This window comes from Oreochromis niloticus, linkage group LG4, assembly GCF_001858045.2.
Source record: "Oreochromis niloticus isolate F11D_XX linkage group LG4, O_niloticus_UMD_NMBU, whole genome shotgun sequence".
NCBI classification, from domain to species: Eukaryota; Metazoa; Chordata; class Actinopteri; order Cichliformes; family Cichlidae; genus Oreochromis; species Oreochromis niloticus.
The window spans coordinates 17,333,655-17,356,668 of NC_031969.2; the positions used below are offsets into that span (position 1 = coordinate 17,333,655).

Below are 23,014 nucleotides of genomic sequence, written 5' to 3' on the forward strand. Positions count from 1 at the left end.
TAACGCATTTACGTGTGTACAGCTCTTTTATTCCTTAACCCCTGATCAACAGCTCAGACTCTGAAACCTGAAAGGGAAGTGTGAAGGAGGTTATGTTAAAGCAGACTGTCTGCAGATGGAGCTTCAAGTCGCATCTGTTTTTTTTTTGTTGTTGTTTTTGTAAACACCCACTGGGAGTGTAACACTGCAGACGATTATTATCTTTTACTGATGTTTGCAATATTTTAGGACTTCAGGTTTAGAACATCAGTACACATGCTGTTTCCTGTTACAGGTTATGACAGGTACAAAAACTTCTGCAGTTGCTCAATAACAAATTTTTTGTACTTGTGCAAATCTGCCTGAATTCATCCACACTTGTGAACAAGATGGTATATATTTTTTTTTTGTAAAGGCCGTATGAAACTGTGGTGGGGGGTGCTCTCGGGTCCTTGGCTCTCACTTGTTTTTCTTCAAGCAGTCTCGGTTTCCGTCTCTGGCGCACCTCAAAAAGCACGTTTTCCACACCTCGCTGGACTTCTTGAAAGTGGTCTGCCTGTAAACAGACACATGCACGCACACACAACAGCTTGCACTAGCATACACTGACATTTAACCCACAATCATTTAAACCCAAATTCACACTCGCAGGCTTTGGTTGCTCTTCCGTGCTTCTGAGGCAGACACATTTTGTGACCACACTCATGCTACACAACATCCCACTGTGGCGCTTGCACAATAGTGCCAAATGAGATGCTTTTTTTTGTTTTTCTTAGGTTATTGTTGACTCATATGGCACATCTCAGCCCTGTGCTTAAGTAAAACTTGTCTTGACTTATTTTGTTTGAAGTGCCACTTGACTTACAGTGTTTGAAAATCCACTGTTTGCTTAAGAGAACACATGCACTGGCTTGACTCAATGCTGGCAATAAATTATCATGCTGAATTTTACAAATGGTTGTTTGTCTTTATTTGGTTTGAGGTTGACTTTAATTTTCTAGGATTTAATACTCTGATTTATCCTCGTATAACAAATGAATAGTGGGAGAGGCATTAAAATGAGAAAAAAGTAGGAAAAAAACATCTTTGATTTGATTCGGGATGTCAGTGACTGAAGACGGGTTTAAATTCAAGCCATGGGACAGTTGTAAAATAGTTATGAAATTATTCGAACCTGTATGGCAGGTTGAGTGCTGTGAAGGCAAATTTAGAGATTTTACAGATTTACCCAGGGATGATGTGGCTATCATTTAGTAATTTCTTCAGTTACCCACATTATCCTGCAGATCTTATACCGCTTCATTGCACACTGCAAGTCTGAGCATAAACTGAGCTCCGTTTTGTATTAAACTACAGCCTACAGTGGTGTGAAAATGTGTTTGCCACCTTCCTGATTTCCTTTTGTTTTTTGTATGTTTATCACACTTAAATATTTCACTTCAGGGGGGAACAAAATCCAAACTTACATGGCTTGGAAAGCTGAGTTCATTTTCCCTAGCCACACCCAGGCCTGATTACTGCCACACCTAATCTCTATCAAGAAATCGTTTAACTAGGACCTGCCTGACAAAGTAGAGAAGACCAAAAGATCCTCAAAAGCCAGACGTCATGCTGCGATCCAAGGAAATTCAGGAACAAATGAGAAACAAAGTAACTGATATCGCTCAGTCTGGAAAAGGGTATAAAGCCATTTCTAAAGCTTTGGGACTGAAGTGAACCACTGTGAGCGCCATTATCCACAAATGGCAAAAACATGGAACAGTGAAGAAGCTTCCCCGGCCGACCAAAATTACCCCAAGAGTGCAGCAACGACTCATCCAAGATATCGCAACACATCCCAGACCAACATTCAAAGAACTGCAGGCATCAGTTGCCAAGAAAGACACTGGGGAAAAACGGCCTGCGTGACAGATTTCCAAGACTAAAACCACTGCTGAGCAAAAGGAACATAAAGGCTCATCTCAGTTTTGCCAGAAAACATTTTTATAATTTCCAGAACTTTTGGAAAAATACTCTGACGACACAAAAGTTTTTGGAAGGCGTGTTTCCCATTACATCTGGCGTAAAAGTAAAACAGCATTTCCAAAAAGGAACATCATACCGACGGTAAAATATGGTGGTGGTAGTGTGATGAGCTGGGGCTGTTTTACTGCCACAGGACCTGGAAAACCATGAATTCTGCCGTCTACCAAAACATCCTGGAGGAGAATGTCCAGCATCTGTTGATGACCTCAAGCTGATGCGCACTTAGCTTCTGCAGCAGGACATTGATCCAAAACACACTAAAAAGTCTATCTCTGGATGGCTTAAGAAACTAAATGAAGACTTTGGAGTGGCCCAGTTAAAGTCCTGACCTGAATCCGACTGAGATTCTGTGGCACCACCACAGCATCTCAATTGGAAACCCTCCACTGTGGCTGAATTACAACAATTCTGCAAAGATGAGTGGGCCAAAATTCCTCCACAGAGCTGTAAAAGAGTTACAGCCCCCCCCCCCCCCCCCCAATAAAAAACACCTTCATTTAGAAACTGCATTGTGTTTACTTGCGTTATCTTTTTCTAATATGTAAATGTGTTTGATGATCTGAAAAGTATGAAAAACACCCCCCAAAAAAGTAAATCAAGAAGTGGGCAAACACTTCTTCACACCACTGCACAGTAAGATACTGTAATATGTCTAAACACTAAATTACTGTAAATGCCAAAGGAGTGTGGGAAAGTACCTGAGACTACTGCAATTCCATTCACCGTGGTAACCTGGCTGAGAAAAATTGGCCAATGAGAGAGAAGATTTCTTTTAAAATACTGAAAGGTTAGTATAAATTATTATTGTTATTCATTTACATATATCTGAGACATTTTTAAGTGCCCTGTCCTCTGACTTGTTTTGTTGCCCTCTGCCTTACAGTCCCTGACTGTAAAGTAAGCAGCTAAAAATACGTTTTCATGTGGTATTTTGATTAGATTTTTTTCCTCTCAGGGTTGTGGTCTAGAGGGTTTCACAACATCAGAGTGATTTTTTTAATTACTGTAAATGAAAAATAGAGTGTGTTACTGAAAATACTTTTTACAGTAAGTTTCTGACATCCAGCTGCCTGTAAGTGAGGAAATTACTTTAATTTATAGCAACCCCGCCGTAGTTTTTTTAGTTATTTAAAAAAATAAAATAAAATTAACAACCATTTAGAAAAATGACGTTGGTCACAGTTGTATTATAAATCTTTTACAGTGGAAATGAACATAAGCTTTAAGAGCTAAAGTGTTACTTCTTTAGGATATGATGGAAACATTTTAAAATTATAACAGTTTTTATGCGTGCCTTTAAAGTAATAGTCCTAGCATTACTTTAGTTTGATTAGTTTGAGTAACGAACATGGTCCTGTTGTTAAAATCACGCTAACGTATGAAGACATGTAGACATTGCACACCAACATATCTGGTGCTGTATTAACACGTTGTAACATTGTTGTATTATGCTGTGAGTTGGTACTTCTGTAGTGATCTCAGTCCCACGTCTTACTAAAAAATAAATAAAAACTAACTAGATTCATATGAATGGCAGATAGTTTATTAAGATGAAAATACATAGTATTTTACAAGACATTCGTGTCTTTATTTGCATTAACTGTTTTCTGGCTTTTCCCCCTGTTCAGATGCTGGAAAAATCAACACATGTACACAAACACATATTAATTCAATTCATTCAGTCCACCCCACCCCAGGTGAATGTCCCACCCACCCTGACTCACGCTGCAGCCACTGTACACCCCAAAGACATCACATATTGCATTAAATTATATTTAAAAAAAGTTTAGTACAAAAAAGCTACGTTTTTGGAAAAACTGACAACAAAGATTAACATATTTATAGTTGAAAAAAAAAGTGAACCAAAACCTCTCCGTCTGGGTACATCCCCAAATACCACGGACAAGCCTCAATGCTGATAATCCTCTTATAAAGATTACAAATAATCTACAGAGCAAGTGTTCTTCTGTTGCACCATTTTACCTCACTGTTGCTCTTTAACAGACACCCACACATGACATGAAGCGTGAGAACAGACCGAGCTTACACCACAGTGGTGCCGAGAGTTCACGGCGTCGGCTCTGTAAACTCTTCAGCGCCTGATTGTGCCGCGCATGTCCTCATAAACGTCGTTGACCGGGACAGGTCTTTTTTTCACTGTGCTGCGCAAGGGCCTGGTCTGGGAGGAAAAACACAATGCCGACTGTTATTTGCAGGTCACGTTAAGCGATTTGATTATTATTCCCTGAATTTTGTGAAGCTTGTTGCTGAGATTTCAGTCTCTCTTCATCTTTGTAACAATACGATTTCTAAAGAGGCATTTTATGATTATATGACTTATGATGTTTTAGCATTTACAAGTCACACACACACATGTGCAGTCACATCAAAACACATACCTTGAGGATGATCCATATGAGGAAGACAGTGAGGACGACAATGAGCACAGCTGCACAGATGACCACAGTGACCAGGACCAGGTCACTCTGGGACTGCTCAAGGCACTCAGACCGTTGATCTGCTAATGAATCAGTTGATTTGCTTTCTAGAAATTATATTCATATGTTATTAAATTGTTTTTAATGTAAAGTTGTAAATATTTCTGTTTCATTAGGATTTTTCCCTCCATCTGTATTTTTTCCATTCTGACATCACAAATTAAAAAAAGAAATTCAGAGAAATCAAATTTAGAGCCACACAAAAGCAGAAACGCACCATTTCTGTAACATCAGTCTGTTTAAAATGAAATAAAACACTTTCTGCCTCTAATATAAATAACAATAAATATAAACAGTCTGATATTGATTGATGGATCACATGAGTCATTAGTTCTACATCTTCCTCTACAATACTTTGGTGGATTTTGTTGTAAAGCACATGTTGAACTCTTACATGGTTTTTGGACAAAAGAAATGTCCAGTGGAATACTTTCAGCTCAGTAAGTTTTGCAGAAGCATAAATAAACTGTTCAGACTCACCTGTCACCACCAGCAGCACAGACCCACTGCCTTTTGTGGTTTTGAGCTCATATTTCTGGTCGGTCGATTTGTACACACACCAGTACGGTCCTGTATCATCCAGGGTCAGGTTTTTGATGAGAATATCCACATTGGGTAATTTCCCATGAAACTGAAGTCTGTCAGTAAATTTTTGGTTAATAGTAGATTTATTTGAATCTGTGAAATAAATGTCCTCCTCCTCATTGAGGCCTTTCTTCAAATACAGCATATCCTGATTAGAAGCACTTTTGCACTGGATGGTGATTTGCTTTCCAACATTTATCCGTACCACTCCATGACCATCTGCATATAAAAAGAGACAATACTTACAGTCATATCTCACAATACAGTTTGATCAACATGAATGAACTCTTCCTCCTTACATCATTTACTGTAACACACCTGTCTCAGCCTTACCTGCAGCAGTCCTAGCTGTGCCATAGAGACAAAGGATGAGAATGAAGAGGTAGACAGCAGACATGCTGACAGTGAGTGTCACTCCAGGTTGAGCTGAAGTCTAACTATTCAACAGGAAATGTGTGCATGTTTTTACCCACAGCGCCTGACACAGTTCTTGAAAGCAACACGTGACGTAGTGGTATCAGTGAGTGACAATGAAAATTCAAGCACCTTGCATTCACTATCACTGGCAGAGCATTAAAGCCACCTTTAATCTGAGGTCAAACCAATGTAGCATTTTAAACTTTTCTGGTTTTCAGGCAAGGTATTGTCATTGCTTCATATGTTTTAGGAGCTTGCAGTCCCTCAAAGGGGGAAAAGATGCAACAGGACAAAGACACCTGACAAACAAATAGGTTAGATCTGCTTTTCTGCAAAAATCAAGAGCTTTTATTTAATGATAAAATTCCTCAGTTCCTCGGGTCACTATAAATGTGTGTGATCGAAATAAAAATTAGACTGTTCTTCATAAAACCTCTCTGAAGTATTATCTCTGGGTGATTTAGACTATTTATGTTTATGCAGTGTGGACAAATCATGTCAAAGTAGGCCAGGAGATTGTCAACAGAGGCTGGAGGGCCATTTTTAGACACTTACATTGCCCCCTAGCAGCAGAGAAACAGCTATTTGGTGCTAACCACAGACTACTGCAGAATGATGTTTATCTTGCGAAGTTTTCACAGCCCTCTAAGCAGTTCTGTGAGAAACTAAGCACACTACATAATTCAGCAGCTCATTGAGCCACCTTGTAAAACACTAACTTGAATTAATTGTTTCCTGTATGACTTTATCAGTATTGCACATTGTTGTGGTGAGATTTTGGCCCACTGTTTTTTGCAGTGTAGTTTCAGTTCGCTGAGGTTTGCAGACATTTGTTTACGTACAGCAGTCTTAATTTCCCACTGAGCATCTTGATAAGCTTGAGGTCTGAACTTTTACTGGGTCATTCCAATAGCATTGTTTTCTTTTTAAGTCATTCTGTTATACATTCATCCTACTGCATGATATAATTTCAGACGAGCTTTAACTGTCAGACACATGGCCTCACATTTGACTCTAAAATACTTTAGTATACAGAAGAGTTCATGGTTGACTCAATGACTGCAGGGCACCCAGGTCAGAGACCCTGGCAACCATTTAACACACATCATGCTACTTTTTCTAACTGTGCTGCCATGAACAGTTGGCATTTAACGTGCTAACTGAAGCCCAGTTAGCGCTTGCTTTCTTTGCAGTTTCTCTGAGCATTGCACAGTCTGGGGTGAATTCACTCGGGAATCCACTCCAGGGAAAATTGTGGCATTGTTTAACAATTTTCCAGATCAGTAAACTGCCATAAATTCTGCTTTTATAGAGGGGCTCACATCTGATGATAATCATTTGATCAAGTACATTTGATTGGCAGCACCTGGATGCTACTTATCTCTTCTTCTGTAGAAACAATATATGTGTGCTTCAGATTTCACTAGTGCTCGCCTGGTGGAATCTCAGAATAGACATCAATTAAAACCAAAGCGTCATCTTTCATCAGTCTGTCATAAAACTCCCTGCCTGCTTGCATTCAGCCTTTACTTTACTACCATCTTGTGGCTGCAGTTGGCTATAGTCACAGGAAGCAGGCTTGTCTTTCACCCTACTGAGATCCACAGGGTGTCCCGTCAACAAAGGCTTAAGCTTTTCAAGCTGAGATGCCAGCAGGGTTTTTTCTGCTTGCTTTGCACGTGCACATTGTGGACCAACCTCTGGTCCTTGATGGGAGACAAGTAGCTGCTGGACTAAAGGGGAGTGTCACAGTTAGTGCAAAAGACTCAAAAGCTCGACAAGACTTTAATTAAGACTTCTGTATTCATAACAAGTAAGAATTTGTTGCTAATATTACATAATAATATTATCAAAATATTACCAAAGCTGATATCCAAACAGTGGTTTCAAGTCTTTTTCTTTTTGTCAGTTTAAGGCCGATTACCACAGAGTGGTATGACAGGTAAGAGTTGACTGTTCTCACGGGTTGCTGGCTCGTGTTCGCTGAGGTTACTTTCATGGGTGCATTCCCAGATGTATTTACTGGGAATGCTTTTCTTCTGCTACTCAGGCTCCGGGTACAGACAAAGTCTCTCCAAATCCACATGTGATTATGTCTTTATGAGTGCAAAAGCAAGAACGAGTGATTAAAATGAGTCTGAAAGCTGAACTTTTACGAGCCATGGAGACAACCCTGTTAAAACCTCTGCAAAAGCTTCCATCCAGACAGCTATACACAAATGTTTCTTTTGTTTGATAAGCAGGGAGATTTAAGAACTGCACACATTCATGTCCACAGATGAATTCATGGGTATCATAAAGAATGTGTTAATGGTAAAAAGGTCACTGCAAATATTTTTGTCCCTCAAGTCTGCTTTGGTCAGGTTTCCCCTGTAAAACATTTTGTTTGAATTCCTGATAAACATAAAAAAAAAAATGATTTTAAACAAAAATAATAAGAATTTCATGTTTTATTAGAAAAGCAAGCAAAGTTGATTTATAAAGCATCTTTAACAGACAGGGTGCCTGACTCTAAAAGAAAAAAGAAATAAATCTAAACAATGAAACAGCTTCTTGAACAACACAGGGTCAGACACATAGTTAAATCAAATGTCCATCTGAACAGGAACGTCTTTGGCTGTTTTCTGTTTTTTAAAGTTACCTCTGAATCATTAAAACTGAGGGAAGTTTTTCTTTTCCTTTCTTTTTTTTCCAAAAGGCCCGATCTCGATCTGTTCTAAAATGACTCATTGTTTTTCTTGGCCCAAACAAATCTCTTCTGCTTGTTGCTTTTCCTTAGTAGTGGTTTCTTAGCAGCTACTTGGCCATAAAGTCCTGATTCGCGCAGTCTCCTCTGAGCAGTTGATGTGGAGATGTGTCTGCTGTCATGGTCTGGGTGAGTCACAGTAATTTTCCAAAGCATCCGCTCTCCTCCTCTGGGTGGAACCCTCATTGCTCCTCCCTGGATTCTCACCTGGTGGCAATTAAGAATGGCAGTACATAAGACCGTCTCTCACAACTAGTCTTCGTCTTCTGCTAACCCATGTTAGTTTGTGGCCTCACGTTTCTCAAGTTAATCAAAGTATTTTTACTTACCTTGTTCTCCTCGGTACTCCCCTCTCCTTCTGTTACAGTGCCCCAGGCCAGCCGCAGTTTCCCCTGTCAAGTTCCCACGCCCTGCCGCCATAGTGACGCTTCGTAGTTCTGAATCACTTAGTTCATGTTCATAGCTCTAGCCTCATTTACTTTGTGCATCTCATCATAGTTAATAAAGTTCTTTGTTCACTACACTCTGAGCCTCCGGTTGAATCTGCATTTGAGTCCACCTCTCGTCTCGAGCCGTGACAAATGCTCCTGGAACTCTGTGTGGCATTTATCTGGGCTCTAATCTGAGGTACTGTTACCTTGCCATTTCTGAGGCTGCTGACTCGGATGAATTTATCCTCAGCAGCAGAGATGACTCTTGGTCTTCCTTTCCTGGGGCAGTCCTCATTTCAACCAGTTTCATCGAGTGCTTGATAGGTTTTCGGGACACATTCAAAGTTTTACCAATTTTCCAGACTTACTAACCTTCAGTTCTTAAAGTAATGATAGACTGTCATTTCTCTTTACTTTGCTGATTGGTTCTTGCTATAATATGGATTCTAACAGCTGTCACCTGTGTACCAACCTCACTTCTGCACAAAACAACTAATGCTTCCAACCCCATTAAGAAGAAATTCCACAAATGAACCCTGACACGGCAGACCTGTGAAGTGAAAACCATTTCAGGTGACTCTTCATGAAGCTCATTGAGAGAAGGCCAAGGGTTTGCAGCAATGTCAACAAAGCAAAGGGTGGCTACTTTCAGGAATCTAAAATGGTGGAGATGAAGGTGGCTTGAATGATGAGAGTTGAGTGATGAGAGGTGGAGATGGAGAGGAGGTGGGATGCACAAAGGCGCCTGCAAAGGAGAATGACAGATGTGCAGTGAGATTAAAAAAGTATGCACCATGAATGATCATTAGGCTGGACAAGGCCAAGAGAAGGTGATTGGACCAGACCATTGATGACAGAAACAGCTTGACGGCGTGGGAAAGTGGGAGTGATAAAGCTTAGAGGACAGATGTGAGACCATAGATCTTCCTTACTGAACTTACCCATAAGCTTTATGTCCTCAGGATGTATCTGCAACATAGAAAGTAGTAAAATAAAGAAAATACATTGAATGAGAAAGTGTCTAAACTTAGTTTGGTTTCTGGATTATTTAAGATCTCAGACTTTTTCAGCGGGCTGCTAACCAGCGCATCATGACACTAGTGGTGCACACAAGGACTGGCGCAACCAAGTGGTTTCTTTAGTAATATGATTTCAACATGTTAATGTGGCAAACCTCTAACTTTCTCTGTCTATGTGGGGTTTGGATCACATATTTATTGTCACTGATTTTCCGTTCTACTAGACATGGACCAGCGAACTTGGCTTACAAGCTGGATCCTACTATAGATAGTACCAACACTTCCTCTCCAGGCCGGACACTTCTGTTACAGTTTTTTTTGTTTTTATCATAATGAGCCTTGATCTTAGTCTGTGCATGTGTCAAATTTTCCTGTGCTAACTGACATGCAAAGTGGAGTCTCTCGCGAAGACTGCCAACCTAATCGAGAACATTATGTTGAGTTTCAGTAATTGATCAAACCATGAATTCTGTTCACTGCCAGAAAATCCTGAAAGAATATTTCTGGCCATCAGTTTCAAAAAGAACAAAACAAAAAGGGTTTGGAATGGCTTATTCAAAATCTGGACTTAAATTAGATTGAGATGTTTCAGCATGATCTTAACAGGATCTTCATAACCAAAAATCATTTCAATGTGGCTGAATTAGAACAATTCCTGCACAGTACAATTACTGTCACATATTTCAGGTAGGTTTGGATAGATTTTTTTCCTTTAATTAAATAGCTCATCATTGAAAAACTGTATTGCGTGTTTGTTTTGTCTATTACTAAAATTTGTTTGAGGATCTTAAATAAGGTAAGTGTGAGAAATATGCATAAACCTAAGAAACCAGGAAGTGGGCATACATTTTCACAGCATTGCAGACCACAAAAAACCAAAAAAAAAACCCCCAGAGATGCTCATTCTTTTTAACACTGGTCTGTTTAATGCTTGTAGACTTGCTGAAATGAAACTCATTAGATGAAACACAGTGACTTTCTCTATGCTGCTTTGGTGGATTTTATTGTAAGCCCCTGTGTTGAACTGTGAAGAAAATGTCTGGGGGAATATGTTCAGCTCAGAAGGTGTTTCGAGAAGAATAAATGAACGAATGAGGCTCCCCTGTCACCACGAGTAGCACAGACCCTGAGCCGCTTGTGGTTTTAACTGCATAGTTCCTGTTAGTTATTTTGTACACGCACCTGCACGGCCCTGTATCTTTTAGGGTCAGGTTTTTGATGAGAATATCCACATTGGGGAATTTCCAATGAAACTGAAGTCTCTCAGTAAATTTTTGGTTAATTGCAGATTTTTGTGAATCAGTGAAAAAAATGTCCTCCTCCTCATTGAAGCCTCTCTGTCAAGGTCTGCGCTGGCAGACTGTGTGAAGAGAGGAGGACCCAAACGCAGACACTTAACAAACTATAATTTAACAAGAGGCGAGCCGTTTATTTGTGGCTGGGGAAAAGGTACAAAACAAAAGGCAGATGCAAAAATGTGGATTCATTGTAATTTTATGTCAAGTAGTTCTGATGGGAAAGTCAATAATGGAGGAGCTACTCATTAATGAGTTCAGAGCATCATAATACAAAGAGGCATGAAACTCAAAATGCTGGGTCAACATGACCCAGAACCATGACATTTGTCCAACATTTCTCCGTATCACTCCTTCCACATCTCCATAAAAAAGAGACAGTGCTTACAGTCGTCATCATTTACTATAACACACCTGTCTCAGCCTCACCTGCAGCTGTGCCATAGAGACAAAGGATAAGAATGAAGAGGCAGACACAGACATGCTGACAGCGAGTGTCACTCAAGTCTAACTCTTTGCATGTTTTTACCCACACCACCTGACACAGTTCTAAGAATAGTTTTACATAATAGCGTTTGTGGTACTGATGGCTATGTAAAGTCCACACAAAATCTAATTCCTCAAAGAAAAACTACTTTTGGTTTCACTGCTTTTTTCACAAAACACATCACGTTGCAAAACCAGACACTGAACTTTTAGCTGTAGTCAAAATATACACAAGTGACAATAAATATCTTTAACTCCGACTTCCAGGTCAGACACTTCAAATTACAAATGTATGTGATGTGCATGGACACAGATTATGTCTCATTAAACCTCTAAAATATTATCATTGGGTTATTTGGACTATGTTCAGAAAGTCGATGACAGCAGTTCAGTGTCTGAGTCTCTTCGCGCCATTTTGGTCAGGTTTGTTTTCTTGGTTTAAAAAAAAGCAACCAGATTAAATTTTGTTCAATTAAACGTTTATTTTCCACAATTATTCAACTTACATAGTTTCCCCTCATTATTTTCCCCACTCACAGTTGCTCTGAGCCCAGCAGAAGGACCCAGGCCACAATCTGAAAACCACTGATTTACAAAATTAATCCTCCACAATCATTTATATGTAAAGAACATGAAAATCAAACAGGAAAAGTGACATGAATTTAAACATGTTCATGTCAGTACAATAATTTTAAAAAAGTAAAACAAAACCCAATATTTGAGCTTAACTGTGATGGACTTATATTATCTATTTTCATACAAAGCATTTCTAAATAATCTGCAGCGTCAGTGCCAGTTGTTCTTTTGTTGTACCGCTTTATGTTCTCATTCACTGTTACCCATCTTTCACTGAGACACATACAAGACCTGAGGAGTGAAAATAGACTGAGTTACCACAAAGCTTGATCTTCAGCACTCTGGTGCAGAGTTTAAATGGTCTCATCTCATCTTCTTCTTGCTTTGTTGCGTTTGTTCTGGAAGGAAAACATATAGTGAGTTGTGGGGCTGTTGTACATTATTATACTGTGATTATTAATATAACTATGTCTATGATCTGTGCAAGCTCTGTTTGCTGGGGTTTCACTCTTTTCTGCTTTTTTGTCATTAGTCTATCTTCTTAAAAGATAATGTCTGACCAGCAAATTTTATACATTTGGTGGTCAGACATGTTGTAAAATTGGGCAATGCAAAAAAAAAAAAGAAAAGAAAAGAAAGAAAAAAAATCAGTTTTAATATGAAATTCATTTCTGGCCTGTTGCTGGTCTAGCTGTACAGTCATTTATTGTAATACATTATTATTCTATTACAGTGATGTGTGGTTCTACTTCTGTGGTTTTAAACATGCTTATACCTTGATGATGATACAGATGAGAGAGGCCACGAGGATGACAATCAGCACACCAGCACAGATCACCACAGAGGCCAGGATCAGGGGCAGGTCACCCTGTGATTGGTCACACTGAGGCACCGTAGGTGAAAGTCTGTTTTCTAGAAAATATATTTAGATATTACTTCAGTGTTTTTATTGTGAAGTTGCAATTAAGTCTGTCTGTAAAATATCTGTCCAATTCTATTTTGATGTTCCTACAAAAAAATTCTGAAAAATCACAAATTTTTCTTTTGTACAGAAACATTTTCACTGATTTGTTTCTTTGCATATTTGTCACACTTACATTTTTCAGCTCAACAAACAAATTGTAACCAAAATTATTCCAAGAGTGCAGAAAGCAACTCATTCAAGGAAGTTACAAAAGAACCCAGAACAGCATCTAAACAACTTTTTGCACAGTACCAGGTAGGTTTGGATAGCGTTTTCCCATTAATACATGAAATCGTCATTCAAAAATTCCATCTACTCAGGTTAACATTTTTTTATATTAAAATTTGTTTGATGATCAGAAACATTTTAGTGTTGTAAATGTGCAGGAAAAACTAGGAAATCAGGAAGGGAGCAAATACATTTTGACAGCACTGCAGACCACACAAAAGGAGAAGTGCTCAGTTTCTGTAACACTGTTTAAGAATATGTGTGAACTTACTGACTCACTCACTTGGTGGATTTTTGTACATATTGTACTCCTGCATGGCTTTTGAATTAAAACAAACACTCAGACTCACCTGTCACCACCAGCAGCACAGACCCACTGCCTCTTGTGGTTTTGAGCTCATATTTCTGGTCGGTCGATTTGTACATGCACCAGTACGGTCCTGTATCGTTCAGGGTCAAGTTTTTGATGAGAATATCCACAGTGGGTAATTTACCATGAAACTGAAGTCTGTCAGTAAATTTTTGGTTAATAGTAGATTTATTTGAATCTGTGAAATAAATGTCCTCTTCCTCATTGAGGCCTTTCTTCAAATACAGCATATCCTGATTAGAAGCACTTCTGCACTGGATGGTGACTTGCTCTCCAACATTTCTCCGTACCACTCCATGACCATCTGCATATAAAAAGAGACAATACTTACAGTCACATCTCACAATACAGTTTGATCAACATGAATGAACTCTTCCTCCTTACATCATTTACTGTAACACACCTGTCTCAGCCTTACCTGCAGCAGTCCTAGCTGTGCCATAGAGACAAAGGATGAGAGTGAAGAGGCAGACAGCAGACATGCTGACAGTGAGTGTCACTGAAGGCTCAGTCGAAGTCTAATTATGCAGCAGGAAATGTGTGCGTGTTTTTACCCACACCGCCTGACATCATTTCTAAAAATACTTTTCATACACTATACTGTGGCGTGGGTGTGGTCTCTGGCCAGCTGCAGAGGAGGAGTGGCACAGTGAGCTCCCGGGCCGGCGTGGAGGCGGGGTGAACAGGTGTGTCATGGGCTGTGTCCCAATTCAGGGTCTGCACGCTTGAAGTACGCGCACTACGCGTACTACGTACGGTGCGTACTATAAGTACCACAAGTGCGGAAGTGAGAGGCTTGTGAAATGGGATGGTCTAGCCTTCGTCGTGCTGCTCAGGTACTAACCGCGAGAAACGTTACATACAGCTTTGTTTGACAGAAATGAAGGAGAAAGAATGTTTTGTTGGTCATTCATTTTTGTCATGACATCACTTTGATTAGTTGAGACCACAGGACTGTAAAACATGATTGTTGGGCTTCATTTCTGTACTGAACAGTCATTTTAAGATTAGTAAATAACAATTAGCTAATGTTGTTCATGAGACTAAAATCATCTCACTGTGGTAATGTAAATATAATATGGCCAATATTATAGTATTGTCAGATTATTATGATATATATATCATGTTATTTTAAACAGTGTGTGAGGAAGAGGAGGAGGAAGAGCCAGCAGCAGCTGACAGATGGAGAGAATAGACAGACTGTTCCCTGTTTGTGAAGGACTGCTAGAAAAGTTTAAAATAACTAATTGTCTGTCCTGAATCAGTCTTATTAGGTGATGTTCAAATAATTTGATCATTCCAGTGTTTTCAGTGTGGGAGAAAGTACTCAGGGCCTTCAAGTTACACACTATGAAAGGCAGAAACAAGTTTAATATTCAGAAACCTAAAGTTATCAGTCTACTCTTCATTCTATCAGACACAGTTATCACAGCTCGTACATTTTCCTTTTTACACATGTATGTAAGCATTGAGCCAAATTTATTAATGCCAACATATTAAACGAACAATATTTGTCTCTTATGCATAATACATCTGTATATACACTGTCAAAGATACTTGTCTTTGAGTGAAGATTTAAGGTGATAGGTGATAGGAGTGTTCGCCCAGGGCGCCAAACAGGCTAGGACCGCCACTGCGCGTAGTGCGCGTACTTCAAGCATGCAGACCCTGAATTGGGACACAGCCCCTGAATTGGGACACAGCCATGGACACCTGGTTGATTGTGACTCTTTTTATGTTGCAGTGACAGTTGAGGAGGGCGGGTGAGTGGACGTGACAGCTGAGCGGGAGTGCCTGTGTCCCGAGCGTATGCCGAAACCACAGTGAACTATTACAATAAAAATAAACGTGCTATCACCACACCAGGTGCTCTTGTGTTTATACGGCGGGATCCACCTTCACAGTTACATATGTTGTGAGTGGCAATAAAATAAGACTGAAGATCCGATCGGTTACATTAGAAGTGAAAGTGGATGTTAGGCTGTCTGTGCTTGTCTTTTGTGCTTTTTACTTTTTAAGTTTTTAAGCATCTTTTAGAGTTTGGAGTAAAGCAAAACGTGAAAAATGGTGAGACAGTGTCATGTGGTGATAGAAAAACACGGTTAATGCCATCCTTCAGTTTTCACATAGGGAAAGCAGTTCACTGGCTCACACAGCTCTACACAAAGAAAGACACTTTTATCAATTATTGAGTAAAAGTCAGTTTTACCTGCCCTGCTTGGGGTCCCAAAAGAGAGACATAGGAGGGTTATCAGCTGTAACCAGACGGCAGACATGTCGACACTGATAGTTATGTTCCACAGAAAATCTAATTCCTTAAAGAAAAACTGCTTTTGGTTTCACTGCATGTGACATTGTGAAACCAGACACTAACTGGTTTTGCAAAAAGCAAAAAACAACCTACCCCTGAAATTTCAAAATCTCATTGTGCAAGCAAAGACCTGTTGATTCATCTGCTGTTCACTGAAGCCTCAAATGGTCTCAGAGGAGGGGTCGTTGTTAAGAAGTCATTTTTAAGACAGTGAAACAGGGAGAAAAGGGTGACGTATGCCAAATTGCACAACAACTGGACTGAAAATCTGTTCGAACAGGTCTTATGGATTAATGACTCCAAATTTGACTGTACTGAGGAGGTCAGGAGAGAGGTGCAACAGTGAGTGTTTTACAGTTATCTGTAAAACACTGTCAAGGTTCTGTCTGGGCTGCATTTCAGCAGGTGATGTTAGGGATCTTGTCAAAATTGATGGAATAATGAACACATCAGATTTTGATCCACCATGCAGTATCATCTGGAAAGCATCTGATTGGTAATGGCTTCATTTTTCATTATGGCAATGATTCCAGACACAGCCAATGCAGTAAAAGCATAATACAATTAATACAAGCATGCATGTATTAAGTTTAATATTTTTGAAGTTGGTTAAATCTTTATTGTCGCACACAACAAAAATGATTTAAAAATAATGTTTTGCACATACTGTCTTTGAAGTAACCGTGTCACGCTCACACTGTCAAACCTTTTTCAAAGGAACAGCAGATTATGTTCACTTTAATTCCAAAATTGACAATAGCACATTCATTTTTTTTTTTTTTTTTAAGTGCTTTAAAGCTGATGTTTCTAACAAGCAACAAACAAGATCCTGCTTTTAAAAACCCCACAGGGGCCTCAGTGCAAACCACAACCACACTGGAAAAAAAAAATGGATGTGCGTTTGGGAGCTCGCCCATTGACCGTTAAATCACAGGGACCGGAGTATGAAGCAGCAAAGAAAAAGATCTAACATGTACATATTAAAGCAGAAATATCCAGCCACGTTTTTCAAGGACAGATGGAGAATCATCATCAAGTCCTGCTGCCAAGCCTTTCAGTCGTCACAGGCAGAGTGCAAGATATAAAAAGATGACCAAAGTAGGTTGAAGAAATGACCTCAAAAAGCACCGACCTGAGAGAACCGTAGGCTCAACCAGTCAATCAATAACTACAGAAAACAGCCCCTCTCCTTTTTGCTCTGTCAGTTTCTCCTCAGGGACTGGATTACACTTCAAATTACAAATGTATGTGATGTACATGGACACAGATTATGTCTCATTAAACCTCTAAAATATTATCATTGGGTTATTTGGAGTATGTTCAGAAAGTCTATAAATCATGCTGGAAGGATGACAGCAGTTCAGTGTCTGAGTCTCTTTGCGCCATTTTGGTCAGGTTTGTTTTCTTGGTTTAAAAAAAAGCAACCAGATTAAATTTTATTCAATTAAACGTTTATTTTCCACAATTATTCAACTTACATAGTTTCCCCTCATTATTTCCCCACTCACAGTTGCTCTGAGCCCAACAGAAGGACCCAGGCCACAATCTGAAAACCACTGATTTACAAAATTAATCCTACAAAATCATTTATATGTAAATAAAAACATTAAAATCAAACAGGAAAAGTGACATGAATTTAAACATGTTCATGTCAGTACAATAATTTTAAAAAAGTAAAACAAAACCCAATATTTGAGCTTAACTGTGATGGACTTATATTATCTATTTTCATACAAAGCATTTCTAAATAATCTGCAGCGTCAGTGCCAGTTGTTCTTTTGTTGTACCGCTTTACGTTCTCCTTCACTGTTACCCATCTTTCACTGAGACACATACAAGACCTGAGGAGTGAAAATAGACTGAGTTACCACAAAGCTTGATCTTCAGCACTCTGGTGCAGAGTTTAAATGGTCTCATCTCGTCTTCTTCTTGCTTTGTTGCGTTTGTTCTGGAAGGAAAACATATAGTGAGTTGTGGGGCTGTTGTACATTATTATACTGTGATTATTAATATAACTATGGTTATGATCTGTGCAAGCTCTGAAGGTTTCACTCTTTTTTACTCTTTTGTCATTAGCTCATTTTCTTTGAAAAAAATGTTATTCAAAATTTTATGCATTTGCTGGTCAGACATGTTGTAAAATTGGACAATGCAAAAAAAATTGATGTTTGGTTCTACTTATATGGTTTTAAATGTGCTTATACCTTGATGATGGTCCCTATGAGAAAGGCCGTGAGGACAGCTATCAACACAGCAGTACATTTCACCACAGAGACCAGGGGCGAGTCACCCTGTGTTTGTTCACACTCAGGCACCGTAGGTGAAGGTCTGTTTTCTAGAAAATATATTCATATATTACTTCAGTGCTTTTACTGTGAAGTTGCAATTAAGTCTAACTGTCTGTAAAATATGTTTTATGTCTGTACACTTCTATTTTGATGTTCCTGCAAAAGAATTACAAATTCTCCTTCCCTATTAAAAAATGTTTGCCCTCTTCTTGATTTGTTTATTTGCATATTTGTCACACCTGCATTTTTTTTTCAGCTAATCAAAAAATGTTTAACCAAAATTATTCCAAGAGTGCAGCAACGACTCATCCAGGAAGTCACAAAAGAACCCAGAACAGCATCTAAAGAACTTTTCACACAGTACCAGGTAGGTTTGGATAGCTTCTTTCCCTTAACAAATTAAATCGTCATTCAAAAATTCCATCTACTCATGTTATAGTTATTTAATATTAATATTTGTTTGATGATCAGAAACCTTTAAGTGTGGTAAATATGCAAAAGAAAAACTAGGAAATCAGGAAGGCAGCGAATACATTTTGACAGCACTGCAGACCACACAAAAAGAGAAGTGCTCAGTTTCTGTAACACTGTTTAAGAATGTGTGTGAACTTACTGACTCACTCACTTGGTGGATTTTTGTACATATTGTACTCCTGCACGGCTTTTGAATTAAAACAAACACTCAGACTCACCTGTCACCACCAGGAGCACAGACCCAATGCCTCTTGTGGCTTTGAGCTCATAGTTCTTGTCGGTCGATTTGTACACACACCAGTACGGTCCTGTATCATCCAGGGTCAGGTTTTTGATCAGAATATCCACAGTGGGTAATTTACCATGAAACTGAAGTCTGTCAGTAAATTTTTGGTTAATAGTAGATGTATTTGAATCTGTGAAATAAATGTCCTCTTCCTCATTGAGGCCTTTCTTCAAATACAGCATATCCTGATTAGAAGCACTTCTGCACTGGATGGTGATTTGCTGTCCAACATTTCTCCGTATCACTCCATAACCATCTGCATATAAAAGACAATACTTACAATCATATCTCACAATACAGTTTGATCAATATGAATTTTTGTACATATTGTACTCCTGCATGGCCTTTGAATTAAAACAAACACTCAGACTCACCTGTCACCACCAGCAGCACAGACCCACTGCCTTTTGTGGTTTTGAGCTCATATTTCTGGTCGGTCGATTTGTACACACACCAGTACGGTCCTGTATCGTTCAGGGTCAGGTTTTTGATGAGAATATCCACATTGGGTAATTTCCCATGAAACTGAAGTCTGTCAGTAAATTTTTGGTTAATAGTAGATGTATTTGAATCTGTGAAATAAATGTCCTCTTCCTCATTGAGGCCTTTCTTCAAATACAGCATATCCTGATTAGAAGCACTTCTGCACTGGATGGTGACTTGCTCGCCAACATTTATCCGTACCACTCCATAACCATCTGCATAAAAAGAGCCAATACTTACAGTCACATCTCACAATACAGTTTGATCAACATGAATGAACTCTTCCTCCTTACATCATTTACTGTAACACACCTGTCTCAGCCTTACCTGCAGCAGTCCTAGCTGTGCCATAGAGACAAAGGATGAGAGTGAAGAGGCAGACAGCAGACATGCTGACAGTGAGTGTCACTGAAGGCTCAGTCGAAGTCTAATTATTCAACAGGAAATGTGTTCATGTTTTTACCCACACCTCCTGACACATTTCTAAAAATACTTTTCATACACAGTTTTGTTTGCGGGTAGATATGTTACATATGTTGTGAGTAGCAGAGCATTAAAATAAGACTGAAGATCTGATCGGTTATATTACAAGTGAAAGTGGATGTTAGGCTGTCTGTGCTTGTCTTTTGTGCTTTTTACTTGTTAAGTTTTTAGAATTTTTAAGCATTAAGAGTTTGGAGTAAAGCAAAAGGTGAAAAATGGAGAAACAGTGTGATGTAGTGAGAGAAGCATAAAACACGGTTAATTCCATCCTTCAGTTTTCACATAGGGAAAGCAGTTCACTGGCTCACACAGCTCTACACAAAGAAAGACACTTTTTTCAATTATTGAGTAAAAGTCAGTCTTACCTGCTCTGCATGGGGTCCCAAAAGACAGACAGAGGACGGTTATCAGCTGTAACCAGACGGCAGACATGTCGACACTGATAGTTATGTTTCACACAAAATCTAATTCCTTAAAGAAAAACTGCTTTTGATTTCACTGCATGTGACATTGTGAAATCAGACACTAACTGGTTTTGCAAAAAGCAAAAAACAACCTACCCCTGAATAAAAAATCACAAAACAGACCAACTGATGTTTTTTTTAATGTCTTAAATTGTCTTATATTCAGTTTCTCATACCTCATATGTGACATACATGAACACAGACCATGTTCCATTAAAGCTCTGTAAAATATCATCATTGCGTTATTTATGGGTTTTTTCTAAAAATCATGCTGAAAGGAGTTTAGTGTCAGAGTAGCTTGTGCATCGCCCTCTAGTGGCACAAAAACCTTTTTAAAACTTTGGCACAAGCAGTAATGCTGAATTAAAAGTCCTGCTTTCAAAATCTGAAAGTACTCTGCTAGCAAAGAGCTGTTGATTCATTGCTGTTCACTGAAGCCTCAAATGGTCTCAGAGGAGGGGTCGTTGTTAAGAAGTCATTTTTAAGAAAGTGAAACAGGGACAAAAGGGTGACGTATGCCAAATTGCACAACAACTGGACTGAAAATCTGTTCGAACAGGTCTTATGAATTAATGACACCAAATTTGAGGGACTGATAAGGCCAGGAGAGAGGTGCAACAGTGAGTGTTTTACAGTTATCTGTAATATTTTTGAAGTTGGTTAAATCTTTATTGTCGCACACAACAAAAATGATTTAAAAATAATGTTTTGCACATACTGACTGTCTTTGAAGTAACCGTGTCACGCTCACGCTGTCAAACCTTTTTCAAAGGAACAGCAGATTATGTTCACTTTAATTCCAAAATCGACAATAGCACATTCATTTTTTTTAAAAGTGCTTTAAAGCTGATGTTTCTAACAAGCAACAAACAAGATCCTGCTGTTAAAATCCCCACAGGGGCCTCAGTGCAAACCACAACCACACTGGAAAAAAAAAATGGATGTGCGTTTGGGAGCTCGCCCATTGACCGTTATATCACAGGGACCGGAGTATGAAGCAGCAAAGAAAAAGATCTAACATGTACATATTAAAGCAGAAATATCCAGCCACGTTTTTCAAGGACAGATGGAGAATCATCATCAAGTCCTGCTGCCAAGCCTTTCAGTCGTCACAGGCAGAGTGCAAGATATAAAAAGATGACCAAAGTAGGTTGAAGAAATGACCTCAAAAAGCACCGACCTGAGAGAACCGCAGGCTCAACCAGTCAATCAATAACTACAGAAAACAGCCCCTCTCCTTTTTGCTCTGTCAGTTTCTCCTCAGGGACTGGATAAAAAAAAAAAGGTCCCTGTCCACCCCATCACTCTTTTCTCCATCAGTTCCCTTCCTCCAGTCTCATCCAGTTAAGCAGGTTCAATGTGATTGGAAGCAGATGCTGCGAGCAGGGCTTTTATGTGGCCTTTGTGCCTGCGGAAACAGCCCTGCCCCATTTGCCTACCAGTGCTTCCTGTTTGTGCTCCTGGTGAGTGGGAGGTTTTTTGAATTTGCAAGATAATCAGGATGATTTATCTCTGTTCACAGCGACTGCACAAAGGCAGCTCAGCAGCTTTAATCTGGCTCTTCTATGTATAGTTTTGAGATAATCGCACAATTTTCCTTTAAGCAGCCTAGAAAGGTTGCTGAGTCAGGCCAGTATGACTGCACGGAGGTATTGATTGGCTGATTGTCACTCAGAGATGACTCACCTCATTTTCCCAATCTGCTTCCGTGCTCACGCATCCTTTCGGATCCTCCCGAGACACAGGGAGGCCTCATCTGGACTGCACATGCTTTAATGGTACTGTCAATACACTTAAGTTGCAAATGAGCAAGGATGCTTAAACATTCATCACAGGCATCAGTTAAATAAGTTGGCATATGGCTGTGGGAGAGGAAAATGGTAATCTCCCCTCTTTCTATAAAGATTAGTAGGATGATCGGGGGGGATAGAAAGGGGAGTCTGTTTCCAAAGCAGTTTTACTGATTAGCCGCTGACCAGGAGAAAAAAGGGTGAACCACAGCGCTGCAGTTTTTCTTTGCTATGACTCAAATGATGCAAACTCCAAATGAGTGCATTTCTAAAGGGTCTATGAAGTATGAGCACCTCTTGTTTGTAGAAGCAGGAATGTACAAGTAAGAAAATGCAGGAAACCTACATGCAAAATCTGATAGAAGTATTAGTAAATATTATAATCTTAAAGCGCCTGAAGAGGTGTTACATTATTACATGTGACCCTGTTGCTTTATTGTTAGTATTTATGCACTAACACACTGCATTGTTACAATCTAACCATCTGCAGCATGACTCAGTTTTATAAACTGTTAAACGTCACTGTCTATGCTTCAAAAGTCATTAGAAATATGTGGTGAAAGAAATGTCTACATGAGTGCACAGCACATTGAAAGACAGCGCTTGAATTGTACCTTGTTACTTCCCACCGGTGGTCATATGTGCATCAGAAGTAAACTGTGGAAAGCACCAGGGATCTAGGCTGATTCTGTGTGATAGGCTGTAATAAAAAGCACAGGACTTTCCCTGTGGATGCAGCACTTAGAGAAAACAAGCCTTCATTGAGTGCACTCCGGCATCCTGGCATTTCTCCAGGGCAGGAAGTTCTTTTCCTGA

At 39.3% G+C, this 23,014-nt stretch overlaps 1 protein-coding gene and 1 long non-coding RNA gene across 5 annotated transcripts; both read right to left on the minus strand.

Annotated features, from left to right (window-relative positions):
• Window positions 1-3,525: 3,525 nt before the first annotated feature.
• LOC106098794 (T-cell antigen CD7) lies at window positions 3,526-22,151 on the minus strand. The gene is made up of 6 exons (XR_003219963.1): window positions 22,095-22,151; window positions 20,310-20,355; window positions 19,353-19,676; window positions 18,911-19,234; window positions 4,404-4,549; window positions 3,526-4,183 (listed from the first exon to the last, which is right to left on the minus strand). It is a non-coding gene; the product is annotated as a T-cell antigen CD7 (long non-coding RNA).
• On the minus strand, window positions 11,944-16,376 carry LOC109201947 (T-cell antigen CD7). 4 transcript variants are annotated; one of them, XM_019358015.2, is made up of 4 exons: window positions 15,829-16,376; window positions 13,600-13,923; window positions 12,833-12,969; window positions 11,944-12,455 (listed from the first exon to the last, which is right to left on the minus strand). In XM_019358015.2, exons 1-4 carry the CDS (start codon window positions 15,893-15,895, stop codon window positions 12,426-12,428), a joined length of 558 nt encoding a protein of 185 aa, XP_019213560.1. In that variant the 5' UTR covers window positions 15,896-16,376; the 3' UTR covers window positions 11,944-12,425. The 4 variants fall into 4 exon arrangements, with proteins under 4 accessions (XP_019213560.1, XP_025762746.1, XP_019213559.1 ...); XM_025906961.1 differs by lacking the exon at window positions 15,829-16,376 and adding an exon at window positions 14,023-14,352 and having other exon boundaries at window positions 12,833-12,948; XM_019358014.2 differs by lacking the exon at window positions 15,829-16,376 and adding an exon at window positions 14,023-14,340.
• Window positions 22,152-23,014: the final 863 nt, after the last annotated feature.

What these genes read in the sequence shown, in the direction of transcription:
- LOC109201947 (XM_019358014.2), bottom strand. Translation starts at nt 14,101, where the DNA reads ATGTCTGCTGTCTGCCTCTTCACTCTCATCCTTTGTCTCTATGGCACA. An exon ending in TGCAGGTAAGGCTGAGACAG is followed by an intron (nt 13,924 to 14,022) that starts GTGTGTTACAGT and finishes TTTTATATGCAG; the next exon opens with ATGGTCATGGAGTGGTACGG. An exon ending in TGTGCTGCTGGTGGTGACAG is followed by an intron (nt 12,970 to 13,599) that starts GTGAGTCTGAGT and finishes TATATTTTCTAG; the next exon opens with AAAACAGACTTTCACCTACG.